Source organism: Lipotes vexillifer, unplaced genomic scaffold (genome assembly GCF_000442215.2).
Source record: "Lipotes vexillifer unplaced genomic scaffold, Lipotes_vexillifer_v1.1 scaffold514, whole genome shotgun sequence".
Classification (NCBI taxonomy): Eukaryota; Metazoa; Chordata; class Mammalia; order Artiodactyla; family Lipotidae; genus Lipotes; species Lipotes vexillifer.
This window is the reverse complement of record NW_006789975.1, coordinates 1,640,605-1,663,830: the sequence shown is the minus strand read 5'-3', so window position 1 is coordinate 1,663,830 and position 23,226 is coordinate 1,640,605. Positions and strand designations below refer to the sequence as shown.

At 54.1% G+C, this 23,226-nt stretch overlaps 2 protein-coding genes across 3 annotated transcripts in view; both read left to right on the top strand.

Annotated features, from left to right (window-relative positions):
- The window catches only part of COL23A1 (collagen type XXIII alpha 1 chain), a 32,395-nt gene extending 16,816 nt beyond the window's left edge, over positions 1–15,579 (top strand). Inside the window, exons 14-27 of the mRNA XM_007463132.1 lie at positions 378–422; positions 1,299–1,388; positions 2,703–2,765; positions 3,066–3,122; positions 3,386–3,412; positions 4,335–4,397; positions 4,482–4,535; positions 4,727–4,753; positions 7,321–7,374; positions 7,667–7,753; positions 9,699–9,737; positions 9,927–10,049; positions 10,672–10,727; positions 15,201–15,579. Coding sequence (XP_007463194.1) covers positions 378–422; positions 1,299–1,388; positions 2,703–2,765; positions 3,066–3,122; positions 3,386–3,412; positions 4,335–4,397; positions 4,482–4,535; positions 4,727–4,753; positions 7,321–7,374; positions 7,667–7,753; positions 9,699–9,737; positions 9,927–10,049; positions 10,672–10,727; positions 15,201–15,579 — 1,164 coding nt within the window. The remainder of the gene's footprint in view (positions 1–377; positions 423–1,298; positions 1,389–2,702; positions 2,766–3,065; positions 3,123–3,385; positions 3,413–4,334; positions 4,398–4,481; positions 4,536–4,726; positions 4,754–7,320; positions 7,375–7,666; positions 7,754–9,698; positions 9,738–9,926; positions 10,050–10,671; positions 10,728–15,200) is intronic.
- A 272-nt stretch (positions 15,580–15,851) lies between these two features.
- PHYKPL (5-phosphohydroxy-L-lysine phospho-lyase) overlaps positions 15,852–23,226 on the top strand; it is a 25,086-nt gene continuing 17,711 nt past the window's right edge. Inside the window, exons 1-6 of one of the 2 annotated variants that reach the window (XM_007463117.1) lie at positions 15,852–15,910; positions 16,974–17,092; positions 18,125–18,284; positions 21,550–21,624; positions 22,392–22,479; positions 22,557–22,673. In XM_007463117.1, coding sequence (XP_007463179.1) covers positions 15,852–15,910; positions 16,974–17,092; positions 18,125–18,284; positions 21,550–21,624; positions 22,392–22,479; positions 22,557–22,673 — 618 coding nt within the window. Of the gene's footprint in view, positions 15,911–16,766; positions 16,831–16,973; positions 17,093–18,124; positions 18,285–21,549; positions 21,625–22,391; positions 22,480–22,556; positions 22,674–23,226 lie in introns of those variants that run through there. The other variant, XM_007463118.1, reaches the window with a different exon arrangement.

Here is a 23,226-nt window from a genome sequence, read left to right as displayed (position 1 = left end):
CATTCCTGTGGCCTGTGTGCATCGTTTACACCTGCCCACTTGGCTCAGGAGAAGGAGCCCAAGACTTTGAAATCAGGCAGGGTCTGGTCTCTGCCATCATCCCTGGGCTGTGTGGCCTGGAGCCTCAGCTTCCAAATCTGTAACTACCAACCTACTATAGCCACGGGCTGCACCTGCCCATAGAGGCTGAGGAAATGGAGGAGAGGGTGGTTGGTGCCTGGCACTGTGCTGGACACCCAGTGGGCATCTTCTTGAAGCTCCAACTGCAGGGACCCAACCCAGGGCTGGTGTGCTGGTCAGGGGAAGCAGCCTGGCCACAAATTCCTGCCAGGGGCTGTGGGACACCATAACCCCCCTTGCTGTCTATTCCCTTCCAGGGCGAACTTGGATTGCCTGGTGCTCCAGGAATCGACGGAGAGAAGGTCTCTGGGCCTTTCATTTCCTTGGTGATGCTGGTGCTTGGCGTTGGACTCGTGTGTGTGTGTGTGTGTGTGTGTGTGTGTGTGTGTGTGTGCGCGTGTGCGCGCGCAGAGTTGGAGAGAGGCAACAGAACAGAGTGGGCTCTGGAGCCTGTGTGCAAATCCTGGTTCTGCCCGTAGACCTCAGGCAAGCTACTCACTTTCTGGCAGCCTTAGTTCGTCACCCACAGGTGAAGATGGTAAAACAGGGCTGCCATGAGGGTCAAATAACTGTGTATGGAACACACCTGAGAGCAGTGCCCGCATGTAATAGCAAAGAGTCTTCAAATGTTAGCTAAAAGTATCACTGTCATTATTAATATTATTCCAAGTGTACATGTGTGTGTGTGATCCTACATAGACTCGACAGTGTCCATGAGAACCACTTAACATTTGTGGGTGTTCTTTAACACTGGGTCCCTCATGTGTGGTACACAGTGGATGTTACAGAATTGGTTGAATGAGGGAATACAGTGGCTGGAAGGGTGACTGAGGGATGGTTGGTTGTATGTGGGGCTCCCACCATTGGCTCCTGAGATGTGAGCCAAGGTTGGCCCCAAACCCCATATGCGCCTCTTGGCAGCTGCCCAGTCCCAGTCCCACTTGCTCCACCCCCTCCACCACCTGCCCCACCTTGCACCCCTGCTTTCAGTGAGGCACGCCAGGGGCTGCCCCTTCTCTGTCTCCGATCAGGCCCCTCTGCTCATTCATCACCTGGTCTGGAGGGGAGGACCCACAAGGAGGAGGTGGGGGTCTGGCTTGGCCTGGACTAAGCTCTGGGGACCTGCCAGCGTTGGGGGGAGGGAAAGTGCCTACTGTACCTTGTTCTGCGGTTTTCAGGGTCCCAAAGGACAGAAAGGAGACCCAGGAGAAGCCGGGCCTATAGGACCCAAAGGGGAAGCAGGAGAGATGGGCCTGTCAGGCCTTCCGGTATGTGGCTGGGTGGGCCTCACCCTACTTGCCCCATGCGGGGGCCCCAAGGTGAATGCGTGTCCCCCACGGTGGCTGCCAGGGGCTGGGGCCCTACGGTCCTAGTCACAGCCCAGCCCTGGCCCACCGAGCCTTTGAAGGGAAGCTTTGGGCTGCCCTGACTCTGAGCCCCCACTTCCTCCTCTGTAGAAGGACCTCCCACTTACCTCCCAAGGCCTCCTTAAGGTGAAATAAGGAGGCCTCGCCTAGTGTCCGGTGGTTAGACTGGGAGCTCTGACAGCCCACATTTGCATCCTGCTCCATCTCTTACTGACTCTGGAACCCTGTACAAGTGACCTAACCTCCCCTGGGCCTCAGTTTCCTCATCTCTAAAATGGGGGTGAATAAAAAGAAACGAAATTGAGTTATTTGTAGTGAGGTAGATGGACCTAGAGTCTGTCATACAGAGTGAAGTAAGTTAGAAAGAGAAAAACAAATACCATATACTAACACATATATATGGAATCTAAAAAAAAAAAAAAAATGGTCATGAAGAACCTAGGGGCAGGACAGAAATAAAGACGCAGACGTAGAGAATGGACTTGAGGACATGGGGAGGGGAAGGGTAAGCTGGGATGAAGTGAGAGAGTGGCATGGACTTATATATACTACCAAATGGAAAATCGATAGCTAGTGGGAAGCAGCCACATAGCACAGGGAGATCCACTCGGTGCTTTGTGACCACCTAGAGGGGTGGGATAGGGAGGGTGGGAGGGAGACGCAAGAGGGAGGAGATATGGGGATGTATGTATATGTATAGCTGACTCATTTTGTTATAAAGCAGAAACGTAACACACCATTGTAAAGCAATTATACTCCAATAAAGATGTTAAAAATTAATTAATAATTTAATTTAACTAAAATGGGGGTGAAAATCTCCCACTCCTACAAGGGAACACATGGACAGGGCTGAGAATGATTGGCTAACGTGATAAATACCCTCTGCCACCATCATTTTTATCACTGCTCTTGTCGTGCGTGGCTAGATGCGAAGAGCTGCCACCACTACATACCCATTGTCCATCCATGAGGCTTACTCAGCTAGAGAGCTGGTGCCAGGATTTGAGCTCCAGGTCTTTACTTCCAGAGCCCCTGGCTGCCCCCGCCCCACAGGAAACAAACCCACTGATTTAAGGAAAACTATTTTAAGCTGCAAAGGCCAACTTATTACTGCTGCCCAGAAGTCTTATGGGGGAAGGAAGGGGAGGTGCTGAACCCCATGGATGGTGATTTTGGTGATGGACAAAAAAGGCTCAAGGCCATCCTATCCTGCAGGGTGCCGACGGCCCCAAAGGGGAGAAGGGAGATCCGGCATCTGACGCCCTACGGGAGAGCCTGGTAAGGGGGCTGCTGAGGATCTCTGCTGAGGGCTGGCTGGGGCCCTGAGCCTTGGGACACAAGGGCCACCTGGCCTGACCAAGCCCAGGGCAGTGAGGGAGGGGGAGGGGGAGCCCGAGGCCTGTCTTTGAACCCAAAGGCCAGCACTGGGCCTCCCACCAGGCAGAGCCCTCCTGGGGGCAGCAGGGAGCTCGGCGCCCGTACCCCGGCAGTGCTCCTCCAATGTCCGATGAACTCAAGTGTGGGTGAGTGAGGGATGACGGGGCGATGGGTGACTAATCCACCTCTGACCCTTCCTAGGCCCAGATCATAGTGGAACCAGGGCCCCCAGGCCCCCCTGGTCCCCCAGGCCCCACGGTAAGAATGTTTGGCTTGAAGCAGCTGGGATACGAAGAGGGTGGTGGCCTCAGGCCCCGGGGAGGAGAGGATACCCCGGGGGGAGGGGGCACATCAGACAAGGAGGGCAGAGCCCAAGTCTGGGCGTGGGAGGCCGCAGAGGTCAGGGCCACAGGGGCCAGTGAGTGGCCTGCAAGCCTATGTGGCCACTGCAACAGGGCCTGACCTGGAGGTCTGGACCCAGCCTGATGGCCTTTCTGACCTGCTTTCCCCTCCTCCTCCAGGGCCTTCAGGGAATCCAGGGTCCCAAGGTGAGTCCGAAAGCATGGGTAGGAGCCCCTCCCACTTGCTGCAGGCTCACAGCCCGGACAGTTCCAAAACGTCTTGCTAGTAGGCAAAGCGAGGGCCCCATGCTCGGCCCTGGACCAGCCCTGCATCTTCCCAGGGCCTGGCCATTCCCAATCCCCTGTAGAATAATCCCGCTGATGCCCCCCACCCAACACTTGGCCTCTCCATTCCTTGCCCCCTCCCCTAGTGCACATCTGTCTTTCAACTGCCCACACCTGGATATGACGTCTTGGGTTTGGTGTATATTACATAAAGTCGTGTCCTCTGCTCTTAAATTAAAGCCGTGAGTGTGGCCTGACCATGTGCCCTGTCCCAGAGAGGCCAGCTGGCCTCCCTGCATCTCCCTAGTTTACCCTGGGGGAGAGCACATCTCTCTGCTTCCCAAACTCAGATGCTGAATGGGACCTCAGAATCATGGAATCCCAGAGCTGAGTAGGGCCGGGCATGTGGCCTAACCAGATGTGCTGCTTCTGGTTCTGTTTTGTCCCGAGGCCTCCCCAGATCATGTTTAGAAGAAGCAGCTGCTGTCAGGGATGGGGTCCAAGACTGGGACGCAGAAACACAGTTGCTACTCAGCCCTGCCACTTCATGGCTGTACAACTGGGCCTGTCCCTGCCCCTCTCTGTCCCTCTGTTTCCTCATCTGTGAAATGGGTGTGACCATAACCACCTTCCATGATTACTGGAAAAGCCCACATGTGAGAAAAGGTAAAATGTGCACACCCACATTCTGATTATTTGCACAAGAAGAGAGCCAGGGCCAGGCCTTTCAGAGCTTGGAGTCTGTCCCTCCGCCCTGTACACCTCGGTTCCCGCACAGGCCCCAAGCTTTCCTGTCCTGCCATCTGTCTGGCCCCCTTAACTGATGTCTCCCCTTTGCTTCCAGGGCTTGGACGGAGCAAAGGGAGAGAAGGGCATGTCGGGTGAGAGAGGACCCAGTGGCCTGCCTGTGAGTGTCATGAGCCTTGTTTGTCCTTAGAGGTGCTAATTTCTATAACTGTCATGCCTCTTGACCCATTCCTTTTCTACCCAGGGGCCAGCTGGCCCGCCAGGCCTTATTGGGCTGCCGGGAACCAAAGGAGAGAAGGTAACATCCTTCCTTTAATGCCCCCCAACTATGGTGTCACTCAGTCCTGGGGGCTCAACCCCTGCACTTCACTGGTCCCTGGGGCCAGAATTCAGGTTCTGTGAACAATTCACAGGGCTGAACTTCCCAGCAGCTGTGTTTCCAGCACCTCCTTCTCAGCCCCCTCACATCTCCTCTTTGTCTCTTCTCAGGGCAGACCCGGGGAGCCAGGACTAGATGTAAGTATCTCACCGTTCACTGTGACCGGGTCCCTCCCATGTGTAAGTTTTGCCCTCATGCTGCCCATACAGTAACTTGATCTGGTTAGCTTGGATGTATCCCCCTTCCCCATGGCTGGGACTACAACTGACTCGTTCTGCCCACGTCCCCATTGCTAAGTCCAACACACAGCCCAGAGTAGGTGCTTTGTTGATGGATGGCTGGATGGATGGGTGGATGAAGGATGGATGGATGGTGGGTAAATGAGTGATGGATATAAATAAATGATGGATGATGGATGTAAATTAATGATGGATCATGGATCATGGATGTATGAATGATAAGTGAATAGATGATGGATGGAGGATGGTGGAGGATGGATGGAGGATAGAGAATGGATAGATGATCCGTTGGAGTAGGGAGGTGGGAAGAGCAGTGAGGAGCCTGTTGCAATATCCTGGTGAAAGATGACGAGGCTTCAGCTAGTGCAGTACTGTGGGAAGGAGAGAAGGAGAAGTATTAACCCAGTGTTGATTGGATCAAGAGACAGAAAGCACAATTTGAACTGGTTTAAACTGACTCATACCTGAAAAATCCAGATGTGTGACACATAGATCCAGGGCTCAAGTGTGTCAACACGAGCCAACCTCTCACTCTCTCTTGTCTCTGCTTCCTCTGTGTAGTCATCATTCCAGTTTCCACATGGTGATGAGATGGAGCCAAGAGCTCCAGACCTGCATCCCCCTCGGTCCAAATCCTGGAGAAAGGCATTTGCCTCACTCTCTACTCCTTGAGAAAAAGTCTCAGCAACTCTCCTTGGCCCCAGCTAGGTTAATGCTGAAATGTCACTTGCCATAAGAATGCAGTGCCCTGACTGGCCAGCCTGCTCACATGCTTCATCCTGGAGCTGGTGGTGGAGTTGGTGAATTGTGAGAAGGGAGGGTGGTTCCCAGGAAAATCAGGTAGCTATTGCAAGGGAAATGGTGACCAGATGCAGGCAGGGCTGCAAGGGCTCTGGCGTCCACCCTAGACTTTAAGGAGAAAATGTCGCCATGGAAAGCACCTGCAGACAAGGAAGAGGAAGAACTCTAGACTGACTTTCTGACTGGGAGGGCCACATTACATCGATGAGGAGGGTCAGGAGAAGACACTGATGAGTCCAGCTCAGGCTGTGGACCCAGGGAGGTAGTGCGGGTGGAGCAAAAGGGACTCCATGCCCCCAGCTGCTCACTGTGGCCACAGCTGCTCTCTGGGAGGCCTGGAGCTCAGAGTGGCATCTCAAAGCCACACCTACCTGCTCTACATGGCAAACGCCTGGCATCTACTCCAGGCCCTGCTGAAATGGGGAGTCTGCTCGGAAGCCTTACCTGACCTCACACCTGGACAGAAGAGCCCCTCTCCCTGGGACCCCCTGGTATCTGGTTCAGACCTCTGTCACTGACCATTGATCATCATCTTCTGCACCCCACTGCCTGCCATGTTAGACTGTGTACCTTTGTACCTGCAGGGTTTTAATTTATGGAGGTGACTTAGTGATGACACAGAGTGGCCTAATGCCTTTGACAGAAGAACTTATAGCTTACATTTCCCAGGGAAATGGCATGTCCCACATGGGGCCACATGGAGACGCAGCAGTTTTGGTTGGCAGGCAGTAAGGAGTGCGGAAAAAGCCTAGGCCAGGGCTTTTATTGGTGTTTCTATGGGAAAAGCAAGGCAGAGCAGAGTAAATAGTTTAGGACTGGCTAATTTAAATAATCCTGGCAGACTTTGGGCTATAGGGGTGGTCTCTTTTTGCCTGCTACCTGGTCCTGGCATGATTTGAGCCAGGGGAAATATTGACTTGGTGTGTGAGTTAGATAGAGTGGGTAGTTGGGGGATTGGTTGGTTTGCATCTGAAAGGCATGCTTCCAGCCTAGCCCTTTGCTATATGTAAGAGTTGGCTACCCCTGGGAGAGGCAGCCTCTCCCTAGCCAGCAAGATTTTGAGGATATCAATGTATCATATTTCTAAAAACAACGTAGTAAATATAAGAGGGAGCATATCAAATCTGATTTTCTGCCCTCAGCATTCAGCCCAAAGCCCAGTTCCTAGTGGATGCTTAGAAATGTTGGTTGGGTAGATGAACAGATGGACAAATGGATGGATGGGTGGGTGGGCATATAAGAGTTTGAGCCAAAGGCAGAGAACAGAGGGCACCATTACTTGGTCTGCTGAAGATGGTGATATAAACTTACGTGGGTTTCCTGTGTCTCTGTCCCCAGCCAAGCCTGGGCCAATGCATGCTGCATCTGACTTGACATAAGAGAAAGCCCCTTGCTAGCGGTTCTGCCTGAGGGCTTCCATCCAGAAACAGCAACAGTGTTCTACTTTGGAGGAAGCAGTGCTGGTGTCCTGAATGCATGTTTTCTCTAAGTCATCCTGGTACCCAGCATCTGTGTCACCTGGGAGCTGGGGCTGGTCCAGCTTGTACCACGAATATGCATGGAGGGAAGGGGCAAAGGTGGGTCAGAGAGGAGCAGAGATGAACAGATAAGCAGAACAAACCTCAAATTTCATCATCAGGTTTAACCTTTAATCCTTTTGTCAGGGTTTCCCTGGACCTCGAGGAGAGAAAGGCGACCGGAGCGAGCGTGGAGAGAAGGTGAGGAAGGTGGCGAGAAAGTGAGGGGCACCTGGAGAGAAGGTGAGGGCAGGAGGAAAGAAGGAGGGAGGCAAGTGAAGAGAAGGGGGGAGCAGGCAGAAAAGAAAGGAGGCGGGAGACAGGAAGCAAGCAGAGAGAAGGCGGGGTGGGCGGGAGGAGGTAGGGCCGAGAGGCTGGGATTCAGGCAGCAGGGCAGGGGTGGCTGCCAGCCCCAGGCCCATCTCTCTGAGAGGCATTGTGGGCGCCCTGGGCCTGGCAGCCACCGCCACACGCCATCTCCCTCCTTGCACAGGGGGAGCGCGGTGTCCCCGGTCGGAAAGGAATGAAAGGCCAGAAGGGCGAGCCGGGACCCCCAGGCCTGGACCAGCCATGTCCAGTGGTACGTGTTGGCGAGACGTGGAAGCCCCAACCCAGGTCTTTGCCGACTCCTGCCAGGGTGGGGCCATGTCTTCCCTGTACTCAGAACTCAGCTGCAAGTCCCAGGGGCCCCATGGGTCCCGCCCTGGGGGGCCCACACTGCAGGGCCACCCCTGCTGTCTCTGCTGTCATGATGGCTCCTCTTGCTCTGGTCCTGACCCCTCCATGGGCGAGGCTGAGGACCTACCCTGTCTATAGAGAGGGAGGCCTGGTCAGGGACAGAGCTTCCTTGGACCTAAAGGGGGATGGAACCACGCTCACCTCTTTGGGAGTTTCTCCCATCCCAGAGGAGGCTTTTGCTGGTCTGGGTAGCCCCACACTTCGTCTCCTGCATCCCCTCCACATGCCCCAAAGCCCCTTCCCTTCACAGCCTTTCTCCTCTCCTGCTTTACAACAGCCTCTCACGGCCCACCAGACCCAGTACCTGAAATAACCAAAGTTTGGTTCTCTTTTTCTAGAAGGCAGGGAGGGTTTACTTGTCAAACTCTTCCAGTGAAGCTCAGAAAAGACAGGAAAAACAAAACAGCTGAGTTTTCATACTAAAACTCACCAGATACTCACATCTGGCCTTCCCCGCCAGGGACACGGAGCCATGTTGTGTACCCCTTCCAAAGGCGGGTCAGGAGCAGGGACCCCCGAAGCCCAGTCCTCTGACCTCAAGTGGGTCATTTGGCCCTCTGTTCTTCAGTCTCCTCATCCATGCAATGGGGGTGCTAATCCCTAGCTCCAGATGGCTTTGAGGAGGCAATGGGAAAAACAGAGCAGAGCAGAGCAGGAGGCAAGCACACACTGAAAGGGCCAGTGACAGCAGGGGAACAGGGTGGCCCAGCCCCGCAGCCTTGGCCCTGGGCCAAGACTTCCCTCCATGTCATTAAGCCTTTGTCTTTGAAACAGGAGAATCTTAAATGCGGAGGCAGGCGAGGGGCGCCAGGCTCCAGGGGCCTGGCGAGGGGCAGCAGACCCTGCCCTGCGGTACGCGGCCTGGCCTGCTGTGTGCTGTGTGCCGTGCTGTGCTGGGCATTCTGAGCTGTCTGTGCCCGCTGCTCTGCCCTGCCTTCCTCCATTCTGCCTGCCTTTCCATTCTTCCCCGTCCTCCCCACTTCCCTTTGAGTCCCAGCCTCTGCCCCTGGTGGATGCATGGCAGTGCCGGGGGTGTGCTCCCACGTGTCTGAGGTCTGCCTGTGTGCTTTGGAACGGAGTGAAGTGTTGTCCACTACGGCGTCCACCAGGGATGCTAGGCTGACTGATGGGTCAGCCTTTGTCCGTCTCCAGCTCCCCACCTCTGGACCACCTGAAGAAACCCACCCCCCTGCTTGTGTCTGGTACCTCCAGACGATCCCCACCTCAACCCCCCACACACACCTCCCCACCCCGGCCCAGTGTCCACCCTGACCTCAACCTCCCCTGTCTGCCACTCAGATCCAGACACAGGTACCAGGACAGGCCAAAAGGGAATCCCATTTCCTACACTGTCCTTCAGATACTCTTGGACACATGCCTGAGAGCTCTCAGGCCCCCAGTGTGAGCTGTTAGAGCCACTGTCACAGCTGCCAGACAGAAAGCCATGCAGCCTCTCGCAAGGACCAGGGCCAGGCCCTACTCCTGGCCTGTGGATGTCTGGCATGATGCCCTGTACTCCATGGTGTCCTGGTTCTGCCCACAGCACATATGTCCCAGCAAAGCCCATGGGGCACACTTGGAATAAGCACAGAGAGGGGCTGTCATGTCCCATGACCTGACTACCCAGGTGGACAGGGCAGGCATTCGGGCCCTGCCTCAGTGGGGTCCGGTGGCCCCAGGTGGCAGCTCCCTGGGCTGCAGCTCCCTACACCTGGGGCAGGAGTGTGTAGGGCACAGAGAGCTGACCAGCCCCCCATCCTTGTCACTGAAACCTTCTTCCTTTCCAGGGCCCTGATGGGCTGCCCGTGCCTGGCTGCTGGCATAAGGTACCTTGCAGGGAAGAGTCTCCAGGGCAGGCTGGGAGGAGTGGGGGGCCCAGGGGGCCTCAGGGCTGGGTGCCTGCTGCTCCCCACACAGTGACTGAACAGCCAGGTCTCCCCGTGATGACCCTAGATTTGACTCTCCCATCACGTGGCCCCAGGCCCAGGGCTGTGATCCTAGGTGGTTGTGCACAGACCACCCTCTTGGTCATAAAGGGCTCACTCAACGCCTGGCCCGGCCAGTGCAAAGCCATCAGCACCCCCTGGGACTTTGTCCATACTGCCCCCCTGAGAGGGGGTGGAATCCAGGAGATTGGGGTGAGAGGATTGGGGGTGCAGCTGTTCCTGAGGAAATGAGCAGGATGGGGATGCCCAGACCAGGGGCAGGGCCTCTGGGGCTTCCCAGTCCCCTCCTCACCTTCAGTCTTTCCCTCCTTTTCCAGTGACCCCAAGCACGCATCTCACACCTGTACAGATCCGTGTGGACATTTTTAATTTTTGTAAAAACAAAACAGTAATATATTGATCTTTTTTCACGGGATGCACCACCATACCTGTGGCCTTTTGACATTTGAGAGTGTGCCCAGCCCAGCCCCAGACTGATCAGCATGTGAAGCTGCCAGGAAAGTGGACAGGCCCATTGGGGGCAATGTGTACTTGAGGGGCACCCTCAGGACTTGGCTTTCTCCTGATGAAGGTGAAAGTGCCTGGCTCAGGAGAGGCTGCAAAGATGTCAGGTTGGGCCTTCAGTCACCTGATTAGCAGAGACTCTGGCTGTCCCGCTGCCCTGCAAGAGCCTGCCCTCTGGAGGTCTGGAGCCCAGGATCCAGGCCATCCAAAAAGGCTCAGGGCCTGAATGGCAAATGCAGCTGCTCCTGGCCTCTCTGGCCTCTGCACTCAGCCACAGCCAGCTGACAGGACTCCCACCCACCACCTGTAGCTGGACACGGGGAGCTGTGGGAAGCACCCTAAGGGGTTGAGCCCCCGCCAAGTTCCGTAGGCCTCAGGAACCAGCCTGCCTTCCGTGAGAACAAGTGTCCTCTGGCCAGGAGTAGAAGCCAAGCGCTGTGATAACTACCACATGGACCCAGCAGCAAGGAGCCCTATGATCCCCAAATGTGGAGGTCCCAGGCTGGAATGTCTGTTGTTCCTGTCTCTCCACCACCCACAGCAGGGACCTGATGGGACTTTGCCAGCCTGAGGAGATGGACCTCAAGCTCAGAGTTTGGGTCTCACTGACCCCAAGGCTTCCACCCAGGGGAACTCTGGCCAGCCTGCCAAAAATGAGTCCTCCGAGTGAGATATGCAAATGAAGAGAGCCTCAGGGCTGCTTCCAGGCCTGCCTAAGTAGGGCACCTATGCCCTGAGCCAATGATGCTCTGAGAAGAGGCTTCCCCACCTCTGACAAGGGTTCCCGGCCACCAGCTCCAGCCCAACCACTTGCCTCCCCTCTCTGTGTAGATGGAAATTGTTGCATGAAATAAACAACAAATGTGTGTCTTGGGTATGCCTGTCCTTGCAGACTGCCCCTAGCACCGTACCTAGGTGAGGTTTCAGCCTGGCTTTTGCTGGGTGGGGAGGGATAAGGGAACTCTCCCTGGGCCAGAGCCACCCCAGAAACCAGAGGAAGTAGTTCGGGCTCACAGCAAAGATGGGGTTTGGAGTTAGGAAGACACAGACTCAAGGCCTAGCCCTGCTACACACCAGCTGAGCCTTCTGTGCAGTCACCCATGTCAGTGAGCCCCTGTGTTTCCTCTGAGCTCATGACCCGTGACTGCTGCATAACAAATCACCCTAAAATGTGTTGCCTTAAAACAATGATCCTTGGAACCTAGAAAAATGGTACAGATGAACCAGTTTGCAGGGCAGAAATAGAGACACAGCTGTAGAGAACAAACGTATGGATGCCAAGGGGGGAAAGTCGGGGGGGATGAACTGGGAGATTGGGGTTGACACGTATACACTAATATGTATAAAATGGATAGCTAATAAGAACCTGCTGTGTAAAAAAAATAAATAAAAATTTTAAAAACAAAAGACAAACAAACAAAAAAACAGTGATCCTCGGGAATTCCCTGGCAGTCCAGTCATTAGGACTTGGCACTTTCACTGCCGGGGCCCAGGTTCAATTCTTGGTCGGGGAATTAAGATCCCGTAAGCCACGCGGCATGGCCAAGCAAATGAAACAATGATCCTTTCTGTTTCTCTCTTACAGTTCTGGGGGTAATGGGCTCAGTTGGGCGGTTGTCACTCAAGCTTTCCCACACCTGGCGGTTGATGTTGTCTGTCCTCTGGGACCTCAGATGTCCAGAACACCTCTCTGTGTGGTCTGGGCTTCCTCACAGGGAAGCTACTGGATTCACAGGGTGAATGTCACAGGTGGACCAGGTGGAAGCTGTGTCACCTTTTACAGCCAAGCCTCATATGGTGTTACTTCCTGCCAGAATCAGAGGTTCACCCTAATTCAAGGGAAAATTTTTGACATCATATTTTAAGGAGAAAATGGAATAGGAGATGGACAGCCATCTTAGAAAATTCAACCTGCCACGTCATCTGTACAATGGGACAGCAGTGCTTACCATGCTGACTGTGGTTTAGTGAGAATACACGAAGAACCTAGGACAGGTCAAGCACTCGGAAACGACCATGGTTGTAAGTTCCCTCTCTCCTCCTGACCCCAAGCCCAAGCAAGGGCCACCGGGGTGTAGACAAGAAGGGGCCTGCAGTGATGGTGTCTCAGCCTTCTCCCTCCAAGAACTGAGGCCTAAGGAGGCCACAGTATGGGTAGTCCCCCCAGACACTGCTACGTGGCCTCCTCACTAACAAAACAGGCCCAGCCACACACTGGCTAAGGAGAAAGAATAGGTCAAGTCTCCACCTCTGTTTCCCTCAGTTGCTGGCAATAAATGGCAGGCCATGCTGCTCAGCCAGTCACGTGGGTCACCAGAGAAGTCAGTAGTATGAAAAGGAACAGAAACACAGAGGGGCTGTGATGGCTGATGGAGACCAATGGACATCCAGGTGTCCTTTGGAGTTCCAGCATCACCGCACAAATCTACTGCACTCTGCAATTTGTAATTTGCTCCTTCCTCCACCCAGGTAACTCACTGGATCCCCTCACCAGCCCTGTAAAGGGCCTATGTGGTTGGTGTCACTATTTCCGTCTTACATATGGGGAAAGTGAGGCTCCAAGGTGTTAGTCCCCTGTTCAAGGATGCATGGTAGCAGGCTTGGGACAGAACCCAGGCTCTTGGATGTCCTCCAATTTATCTTTCCCAAATTGCTTGGCAAAGCATGGGGTCTGTGGGTAGCACCATGATGCTGGGTGACTGGCGCGCAGAACCTCATGAGGGTAGAAGCCACATGTTCCCCCTTCCCCAGATACCCAAGGGGGTCCCTTTCCTGCTCCTTTGGGCAGGACAGGGCCATTCATGGCCCATTGCTGCCCCCTTGTGGCCTCATGCTGTGTATTCGCAGGTCTGCAAACTTCAAAATTTAGTCTGCAGAGTCCTCCAAGAGCTTGGGGTGGGGGCAAGAGACTATAGAAGAGTGACCTGCTAAGGTCCCCGCTGAGACACAAGGGAGTACCCTGCCTCACAGCTGAGCCTTGAGGACTGAGGGCCTCATGTCCCCCTGCCAAGAAGGTCAGCTATGCCTCAAACTACCCCTTTCAAAAGCAAAGGAAGCACATCTATGGAGCCCCACTGTGTGCCATGGCATCTAAACGAATCACAAGGATGACTGTTCCCCTTTTGCAGATGAAGCTGAGGCCAGAGAGGAGTGAGCTTACCCAGGTCTCCTTTCTCCCAATCCCTAGGATGCTACTAGAAATTCATGGAATGCTTTTGATTGCCACAATGATTGGGGGACACTCCTGGCATTAGGGAGTAGGGCCAGGGACATCAAACATCTTAAATGCATGGGACGGTCCTGCCCAATGATGAACCATCTCACTGAGAATGCCAATGCTGCCTGCATGGAGAAACGACGTGCCCTGGCTTCAAATCTTGACTCAGCCACTTCCTCTCTTCCCCTGCCCTCTTGGCCTCTGATGGTACCTCAGAGGTCGGGCATGAGATAATGGACAGAGGAGTGCTTAGCATGGAGCCAGAGGAAGGAAAGACTGGGCTGCTCTGAGTAGGAAGAAGGGGAAGCTTCCTGGTGTTGTCCTGCCCCTATTGTAGATACTCTTGGCCCAGTAAATGGCCCAGCCTGGTCTGACCTCCAACCTCCTGACTCTGGACATCCGGGGAGTGGGTGAGATATGAGCTGGGCCTGACTGTGGCCTTCTTACCCTCTACCCTAAAGCAGGAAAAGTCCTTGAGCCAACCTGACTTTTCTGAGCTGCCCTGGGCCACAAGACAGGCTTGTGTTTGGGCTCAAGACAGGGCCAAAGATGGGCCCCACAGAGAGCTCTCAGACTCCCTCTGCCACACACACACACACACACACACACACACAAAAGCACGCACATTACATTAAAAGCTGGAACTGCAGGATGTACAGACACCTATTGGTCTCTCTACCAAAGAGGAGGAGCAGATCCACTGAGAAAACCAGTGACCTCCCACTCACATTTCACATGCAGGGAGGGGAGCTTGACCCTCAGAAAAAATGTGCAGGCCGCGAGCAACCTCTCTTGGTTAATTTGGGAGGAATTTTTTTCATGAATCAAGGTTCAATTCAGCTTTACAATTAAAAGAAAGAAACTTCATTCAGTGTGCAATAAAGAAAAAGTTCTGGAGACGGATGGTGGTGATGGGTACACGTGAGTGTACTTAATGCCACTGAACTTGTACACTTAAAAATGTTAAAATGGTAAATTTTATGTCATATATATGTTACCACAATAAAGAAACTCCAAATGTTCTTTAATAAATGCCTTAAGCAGGAATTCCCTGGCGGTCCAGAGGTTAGGACTCAGTGCTTTCATTGCCAGGGCCCAGGTTTGATCCCTGGTTGGGGAACTAAGATCCCAGAAGCTTTGCAGCAAAACCAAAAAAAAAAAAAAAAAAGAATTCCTTAAGCATTTTACAGTTATATGGGGGAAGAGATGAAGAAATCAGCAATGAGGGGGTGAAGCAGAGGGCTGAGACTCATGAAGAAGTGACAGGAGCAACAACAGGAGCCTCCCTTTCCCCAGCCTGCCCAGGCCACCCAGCTCAGGCTGCAGCCTTACACCCTTGCTTTAGGGTTCACCGAGGCAGAAAAGTCCCAGGAGGGGATATCTCTCTGCTATCCCGGGTTCCCATTCCCTTAGGAGCATTTTCCTCTCACTCCCTGGAGTTGGGAGTCCAGCCTCTGCTGCACACTTGCTGTGTGTCTAAGAACAAGCCCTTTCCCTTTCTGAGCCTCCGTTTCCTGGCCATGTATAAGGCTCAGGAAGCCTCCTAACTCTCCTCCCACCTAAACACTAAGATTCTCTTAGTGTTGCTATAGCTTGTGTTCACCCTGCCTGGATTCCAGCAGAAGTCCTGGAGGTCATGCCCAGGACCTCCTCAGTCAGCTCCAGCAGTGGCCTTGTGCCCTCCTTCTGCCCTTCCTGCTGCTCCTTCACGGGGCTGGGAAGTCCAAGATCCTGCCCCAGGGCTTCGCCTACTTGAGGCCCCAGCTGTGCACCAGGCTGGGTGCCTGTCACACGTTCCCACTGAACGCTTACGGCTCATCCCATTTTATGCACGGGGAAGGCGACTTAGGGACTGAGCTCGAGGCCCCTGCCGAGGCTCAGAGACCCCCTCGAGTGCAGGAGCAGCGGCGGGGTCACCGGGGGGCACTTCCCGGGGAGGGAAACAGCAGCGGCCGAGAGGGCGAGGACCGTGGTGCGTTCCCAGGGCCGGGGCAGCACTAGGCGAGGCGAGCACAAACCCGGCTCCCGCGCGGCGTTGTCTAAGGAACTTCTTAGAGGCGGGGAGCCCGCCAGACGCTCTAGCCAACTTAATTAAGGAACAAACTCGAAACGGCCCACCTGGGGGCGGGGCCGCGGGGCAAACAGTAGCTCCAAGTCGCGCTCTGCCATGGGCGGGGCCCGCAGCAGGGGCGGGGCTTGGGCGGAGCCGGGACCACCCCACCCCCACCCCCCGACCTCCGCGCAGTGTCTCAGAGCGAGTGCTGGCGGGCGCCATGGCCACTGATCCGCGCGGGAAGGCCGCGACTCTGGCCCTGAGGAGGCGGCTACTCAGGTACCGAGACGGCGACGCGGTGGTGGGGGCCGCACACAAGGCACGCACGTCCGGCGCGAGCCTACAGGCCCCAGCCCCCGCGGCCTCGCACGACCTATCCCTGTTACGGCGCCTCTGGCCCCTGAGACCCCGCCGCGCGCAGCCTGTCTCGGCGGTCGTATCCCGCGCCTCCCTGGCAGCGTCTTATCCACCCCCGCAGCCGGGCTCCTGGGAGGACCTCGCCCAGTGGTGGCCTGCCCTCCGGACCTGGGCCCGGCTCTGGAGTGACCCAGGAAGGGGCTGAAAGTCCAGACGAAGGGTGGGGTGGGGTGTCGGCTCACAGGCAGCCTTAGAGAAAGTCTACCCTTGACCTGTGCCTGAGGGGCTCTCGGTGGGACGTGGGGCATGAGGCAGCCTTGGGCTAGAGTTTGGGGCTGGCCCCCAGCAGGGCAGCAGGCTTGGCTGGCAAGGACTTGTTTAGGGCCGAGAGCCAGCCACCAAATGGTGATGCCCTCCTCACTCATCCCAGCAAAGAGACACTGCCTTAGGGAGCCCGTGTGGGTCTGGGCAGCCACCTTTTCCCGGGACCCGAGCGACTCAGTGGGCACATGTGGGAATGAATGAAGCCACATAGCCTTCAAATGACTTAAGAAACAATTTGTTTTTGTGTTTTGCGGTACGCGCGTCTCTCACTGTTGTGGCCTCTCCCGTTGCGGAGCACAGGCTCCGGACGCGCAGGCTCAGCGGCCATGGCTCACGGGACTAGCTGCTCCGCGGCATGTGGGGTCTTCCCGGACCGGGCCACGAACCCGTGTCCCCTGCATCGGCAGGTGGACTCTCAACCACTGCGCCACCAGGGAAGCCCAAGAAACAATTTGTTTTAGCAACTTCTTACCCCATCCTTTTTCTCCTTTCCAGCCACCTGTGGAGTGAGGGGGGGAGTGGAGGCAGGGACGCAACAACTTGCCCTTCAAGCTTTTGTTCTTTCCAGAAACTGGGAAAGGGTAGGGGGAGGCCTGTGATGGGTGGATTTCTCCCTTCCGGTGTTCAGACATGGCTGTCCATTCGTTGTCTGTCCCCACAGCAATTCCTGCAGACTCTTTTTTCCTGAGGATCCTATTAAGATTGTCCGGGGCCAAGGGCAGTACATGTATGATGAACAGGGGGCAGAATACATCGATTGCATCAACAATGTGGCTCACGGTCAGTATCAAGATGGGGCAGGAAAGCATGCCAACACTGTGAACCTGGTCCAAGGGTGAACCTGAGGTTCAGAGAGGTATAGAAAACTCAGGTTCTGCTCAGCCATCATCCATGTGCAGAGGAGACCCAGTCTTTCTGGGGTAGCTGTAGAAGTTTCCAAGCAGTAGCTCTGCTTGGAAACAGGAGTCAGAGACCTAAGTCTAAGGGTCCACTTCCACTTGAGACTGATAGTGAGCTCAGAGAACAGCAGTCGGCCCAGCCATGGCCAGCAACCCAACAGGACCCTGGCCGAGCCCTGGCAGTCATGGCAAGGCTTCAGCCCAGGTGATCATCTCAGGTCCTGGACAAGGAAACTGAAGTAGGAATTCAGTTATCCAGATGAGGCCACCAGAGCTGGTGGAAGGAAAGGGAGTTCCAGACTGCCTGGGTTCATATCCCTGTCCTCCACTTGCTAACTTTGTGGCAAGTTTAAGTCTCTGTGCCTCAGTTTGCTCATCTGCAAAATGAACATGATAATACTTGGTATGCACCTCCAGATGTTTTGGGGGATTAAGTGAGTTAATTCATGTAACTTGCTTTGAGTGTGCCTGGCACTTGGTGAGCACCCAATCATCTTCATTCTCTTATCATAATCCTTGGCCATTGGCCATCATTACTTCCAGCCCCCCTGCCTGGTGAAGTCAAGCCAGTGACAGACACCCCTACCCCCTGTCCATCCCCCAAATCCCACACCCCAGTCTTTGTTGAGCAGAAGGCCTCGAGAAGCTTCCTAAAGAGCATAGGTTTTCGAGATCAGGTTTCTGCCAGAGAACTTTGCCTTCTGCCAGAATCTCAGGGACTCCTTTCTAGGTCTCCCTCTCCAGACTGGCACCTCTGTCTCACCCCCTCTGTCTTCAGACTCCCGTCTTTCCTCTGTACCTCTGCCTCTATAACTGCATCTCCTTTAGTTGGGTTCACAGATTGGGGCTGGGAGAGGCCCGGAGGGATTGGCTGAGTGGGGCCGGCTGTGTGATGGAGGTGGCCCTCTTGCAGTTGGGCACTGCCACCCTCTCGTGGTCCAAGCAGCACATGAACAGAACCAGGTGCTCAACACCAACAGCCGGTACCTGCACGACAACATCGTGGATTACGCACAGAGGCTGTCCGAGACCCTACCGGAGAAGCTCTGTGTATTTTATTTCCTGAATTCTGGGTAAGTGCACTGTGGCCAGCCCCCAGCAAAAGGATGAGACAACGATGGAGAGATTTGCTCACATGGGCATAGCATCGTGTAGCCGACGGAGTGTGGGGAGAGGCAGCCCTCAGTGGGCCAGGCACCCACGCTTCCTAGCTGCAGGCCCCGCTGCTTCTCTGTCAGATCCACTTTCCTGTTTTCTTTGTAAGGAGTGCCATTACCTCTCTTCTAAGATCATTGTTGGGGCTTACCAAGGTAATATGTTCCTTTATTTCTGCTTTATGCATACACAGGCACAGTGCTGGGAGCTACAGCCAAAATCCCTGCTCTGTAAGGAACAGAAACATCAAAGATGCTTCAAAGAAATACAAAATTACAAAGAGGAATCATTGTCTGGAGGAAAGCTATGGAGAATAATGAGGCATAGAAGCAGTGGGGTGACCTGGCCTGCTCTGAGAGGGTCGGGGAAGGCGTCCTTGAAGAAGTGATGTTAGGCTAAGAGCTGACTAGGGGATAGCTAGATGAGGAGGAAGGTAGGGTGCTGCCTACTCCATTGGAAGTGTTCTTGTCAAGGTCACCACACGGAACAGCCTGTACAGAGGTCCTATGGCAGGAAGAATATTTGCACCCCAGCGCACTTGAGCTGAAAGGCAGCCAGTGAGGGAGGGCAGAGGGTGGGAGCCTGGGGACACTGGGGAGGGAGGCAGGGCCCATCACCCAAGGCTTTTTTGGTCAAGTGAGGAATCTGTGTATCCTAAGAGCATTGGGAAACCATCAGAGGATTTTAATCAGGTAAGTGATGTCATCAGGACTGGAGGAAAGCAAGAATGGACACCATTAGGCACCAGTTAGTGACCGGTGATAGGTTATGCTACACTGGGAGTAGCAGTGGAGGCAGAAATGGCAGATGATGGCGTGTACACAGAACCAGCCCAGTGTGCCTGGGAGAGAAAAGTACAGAGAATTATGAGGCATAGAAGCAGTGTGGGGACCTGGTCTCTTTGCTGCCCTTATCTTCCTGTCTCTCAGTAATATTGACAGAGTTACCATTCTCTCTGGAAATGCTTTCTGGTCTTGCTTCCAGAACATTTCACGCTTCTTGTTTTCTGCCAGCTTCTGGCCACTCCCCCTGTCTCCTATGCCGATTCTTCCGACTCTATTCCTCAGGGCTGGTCCTCTCTGAGCCCTCTGCCTTCCTGACCTCATCCATTCCAGTGTATTACATATCATACACATGCTGGTGACTCCCAACTTTGTATCTTTTTTAAATGTATGTATTTATTTATTTATTTATTTGGCTGTGCCAGGTATTCGTTGCAGCACGCGGGATCTTCATTGCGGCATGCAGGATCTTTAGTTGCGACATGTGAGATCTAGTTCCTTGACCAGGGATCGAACCCGGGCCCCCTGCATTGGGAGTGTGGAGTCTTAACCACTGGACCACCAGGGAAGTTCCCCAAATTTGTATCTTAAACCCAGATGTTTCCCATGTGTTCCAGCCTCAAGGTTCTAACTGCCCACTTGACTTTGGAACAGGTCTAATATCACCTGTCCAAAAGACATCAGGAGTTGATCGTCAGGTTTCCTTGGTGGCGCAGTGGTTAAGAATCCGCCTGCCAATGCAGGGGACGTGGCTTCTATCCCTGGTCCGGGAAGATCCCACATGCCGCAGAGCAACTAAGCCCATGAGCCACAACTACTGAGCCTGTGCTCTAGAGCCCACGAGCCACAAATACTGAGCCCGCGTGCTGCAACTACTGAAGCCCGCATGCCTAGAGCCCATGCTCCGCAACAAGAGAAGCCACCGCAATGAGAAGCCCACGCACCACAACAGAGTAGCCCTTGCTTGCTGCAACTAGAGAAAGCTCATGTGCAGCAATGAAGACCCAATGCAGCTAAAAATAAATAAATAGATAAATAAATTTATTTTTTTAAAAAAGAAAAGAAAGAGTTGTCTTCGCTAACACCTGGTGTGGGACCATGGCACTGGCTCTCCCTGACATTCTCAGGCACCTACCCCAGACTTTCCCAAGAAGACCGGCCCTCCCTCACCCTATATGTCCTGGCAAATGGCAGCACCGTCTGCGCCTCTTCAAGGTAGAAACGCACCCTCCTCCCAGTCCTGCATCAGGCTTGCCTTGTCTGTCCCAAGGTTGTCTCCTAACTCCATCCACCTCTCTCTGTCTGTGTGGTCACCACCTGCTCTCACCTTCGTGTCCTCCTTCTAGGTCTCCTCACTTGCACTTTAATTCCCTTCCACTCCATTATATACACAGAGAGGCTTCCTCCTCATATGGGAGCTGAATCATGTCCCTTCTCTGATTAAAACTTTTCAGTAGCTTCACATGGCACTGAGAAGAAAATCCAGGCTCTTCTGCAGCCCTGCCTATCTCCCCACTTCCTCTCTCATGCTGCCCCTGCCCTCCCTTGTCTTCTTGTGGTTCCCTGAGCAATTTTCCTTCACAAGGTCTTTGTGTGTGCTGCTCACTCTGCCTAGAAACTTCACCCTCAGGACTCTACAGGTGTGGCCTTAGTCTGTTCTGGCTGCCATAACAAAATACTATACACATGGTGGCTTAAACAGAAATTTATTGTCCCACAGTTCTGGAAGTCAGAATCCAAGATCAAGTTACTGGCAGATTTGGTTTTGTTGAGTCCTCTCTCCTTGGTTGCAGGTGGCCACCTTCTCACTGTCTTTTCATGGCCTTTCTTCGGAGCATACACACCCCCGGGTGTCTGTGTGTCCAAATGTCTTCTTACAAAGAGACCAGTTGTATTGGATTAAGGCCACCCAGATGGCCTCATTTTAACTTAATCACCTCTTTAAAGGCCCTGTCTCTAAATACAATCACATTCTGAGATACTGGGGGTTAGGGCTTCAACACATGAATTTGGGGAGACACGATTCAGCCCATAACACCCCTTATGTAAGGTAAGGCCCCACCTGGTTCTCTCGGTACCCTGTGTCCATTGTAGCACTTACCAAATGATCATTCTGTCTTTGTTTTTTGGCTTTCGTGACACATAGTAGAATGTAAGTTCCAGGAGGGCCAGAGCCTGCCTGTTTTACATACTATTTTCGCCCCCAGCTCCTAGCACATTGAAGGCATTTGATAAATATTTACTGAATGAATAAGTGAATGACTAATGAATGGTGTCCTAAGAATCTTCTTGGTGCTGGAAGTGCTCTTCCTTCCCTCCAGGTTTCTCTGTAGAAAGCAGTTTTCCTGGAGGGAAAGCCCTTGGATAGCTGTCCAACCAGTATCCACTTTTTCTGTCATAGGTCAGAAGCCAACGACCTGGCCCTGAGGCTGGCGCGCCAATACACAGGACACTGGGACGTGGTGGTATTAGATCAGTAAGTGCCATTTCCAGAAGCGTGGGCCTGCTGCTTACTGGGGATCAGTGAGGCTCTGATTTTGGGTGCCTTGGGCAGGAAAGATGAGGAGCCTGGGCCTGAAGAGGATCGTGAGGATCTGGCCACAGAGACACCACACACACACACACCAGGCGTCTCTTGCCCCCAGGCGTCTCTTCTGTGGTGGCAGCTTCTGGGGAGCAGAGAATGCTTTATAAGGTGGTGAGAGTTGGTCCCTCATATTAGGTATTAAAACTGTTGTAGGGACTTCCCTCATGGGCCAGTGGTTAGGACTCTGCACTGCCAATGCAGGGGGCGCGGGTTTGATCCCTGGTCGGGGAACTAAGATCCCACATGCCGTGTGGCACGGCCAAAAGATAAAAAAAATAAAATTAAAAAATGTTCCAACGGTAGCTCCCATTGTACTGAGTATCTGCTGTGCACAAGACCCAGGCACAGGGTTAGAGCATTATCACATTTAAGGTTCATTACAACCATGAAGGAGAAACACCACCACCCCAACTTTACAGAGGAGGGAACTGAGCCCAAAGATTTTAACAATTAGCCACCATTACATAGCTAGTAAGTGGCCTTGGAGGAAGGCTTGCTGACTCCAAGGCCTGTGCTCGTTCCTGGCCCTAGGACTCAGGCTGTCTAAAAGGTTGGTCTTCCCTGAGTGTTTCCTGAGGTGAGTAGACAGTTGTCAGGGCCAGGCCAGGGATTACGTGCCACCTGGGTCTGAGCCCACTCTCCCTTCTCCTCCCCAGTGCTTATCATGGTCACCTGAGCTCCCTGATCGACATCAGCCCCTACAAGTTCCGGGACCTGGATGGCCAGAAGGAGTGGGTCCACGTGGTATGCACTGCTCAAGTGGGCAACAGGCCGGTGCTTGCGCCTCAGCCTGGATGACATGGTGCTGTCACTCCCCACAGGCACCTCTCCCAGACACCTACCGGGGCCCCTACCGGGAGGACCACCCCAATCCAGCTGTGGCCTATGCCAGCGAGGTGAAACGTGTGGTCGGCAGCGCACAGGAGAAGGGCAGGAAGGTAACCACATCCACGCAGGTCTGGCCCAGCAAACAGCAAATGTTGCCAGCCCTGGACTGGATCTTGGGAACCCTGAGAGAAATTGGAACCAGGGCCTGCCCTTTGGGAGTCTAGTAGAGGGATTAAGTGCTCAGCAGAGAGTTTACGTAGAGATATGTCCTGGGCGTTACTGGACTCCAGGGGCCCAAGCTGGACTGGTGTGTATGTGATGGTGGGCCCGTGGAGGGGGTACTGCCTGATTTTAGTAATATAAGGTGAGTAGGAGTTAGCCATTCAAGGCGGGGTCGGGGTAGACAAGGAAGGGCATCCTCAACAGATCGGCGGCCTGTGCAGGAACCATGTGAGTATGGGGCCAGGCTGAGCCGGCAGGAGATGAACCTAGAGAAGCAGGCAGGACCATAGGCCCAAGGACTGCAAGTGCCCCTTTAGCTGAGGGGCTAGAGGCCATGGGAGACCTTTATAGAGTTTTAAGAGAGAAGGTAATAGGACCAGGGGATGCACTTGAATGGGGCCAGTCTGAGGGCAGGTGACATGAGGAGGCCCTGTTGGCCCG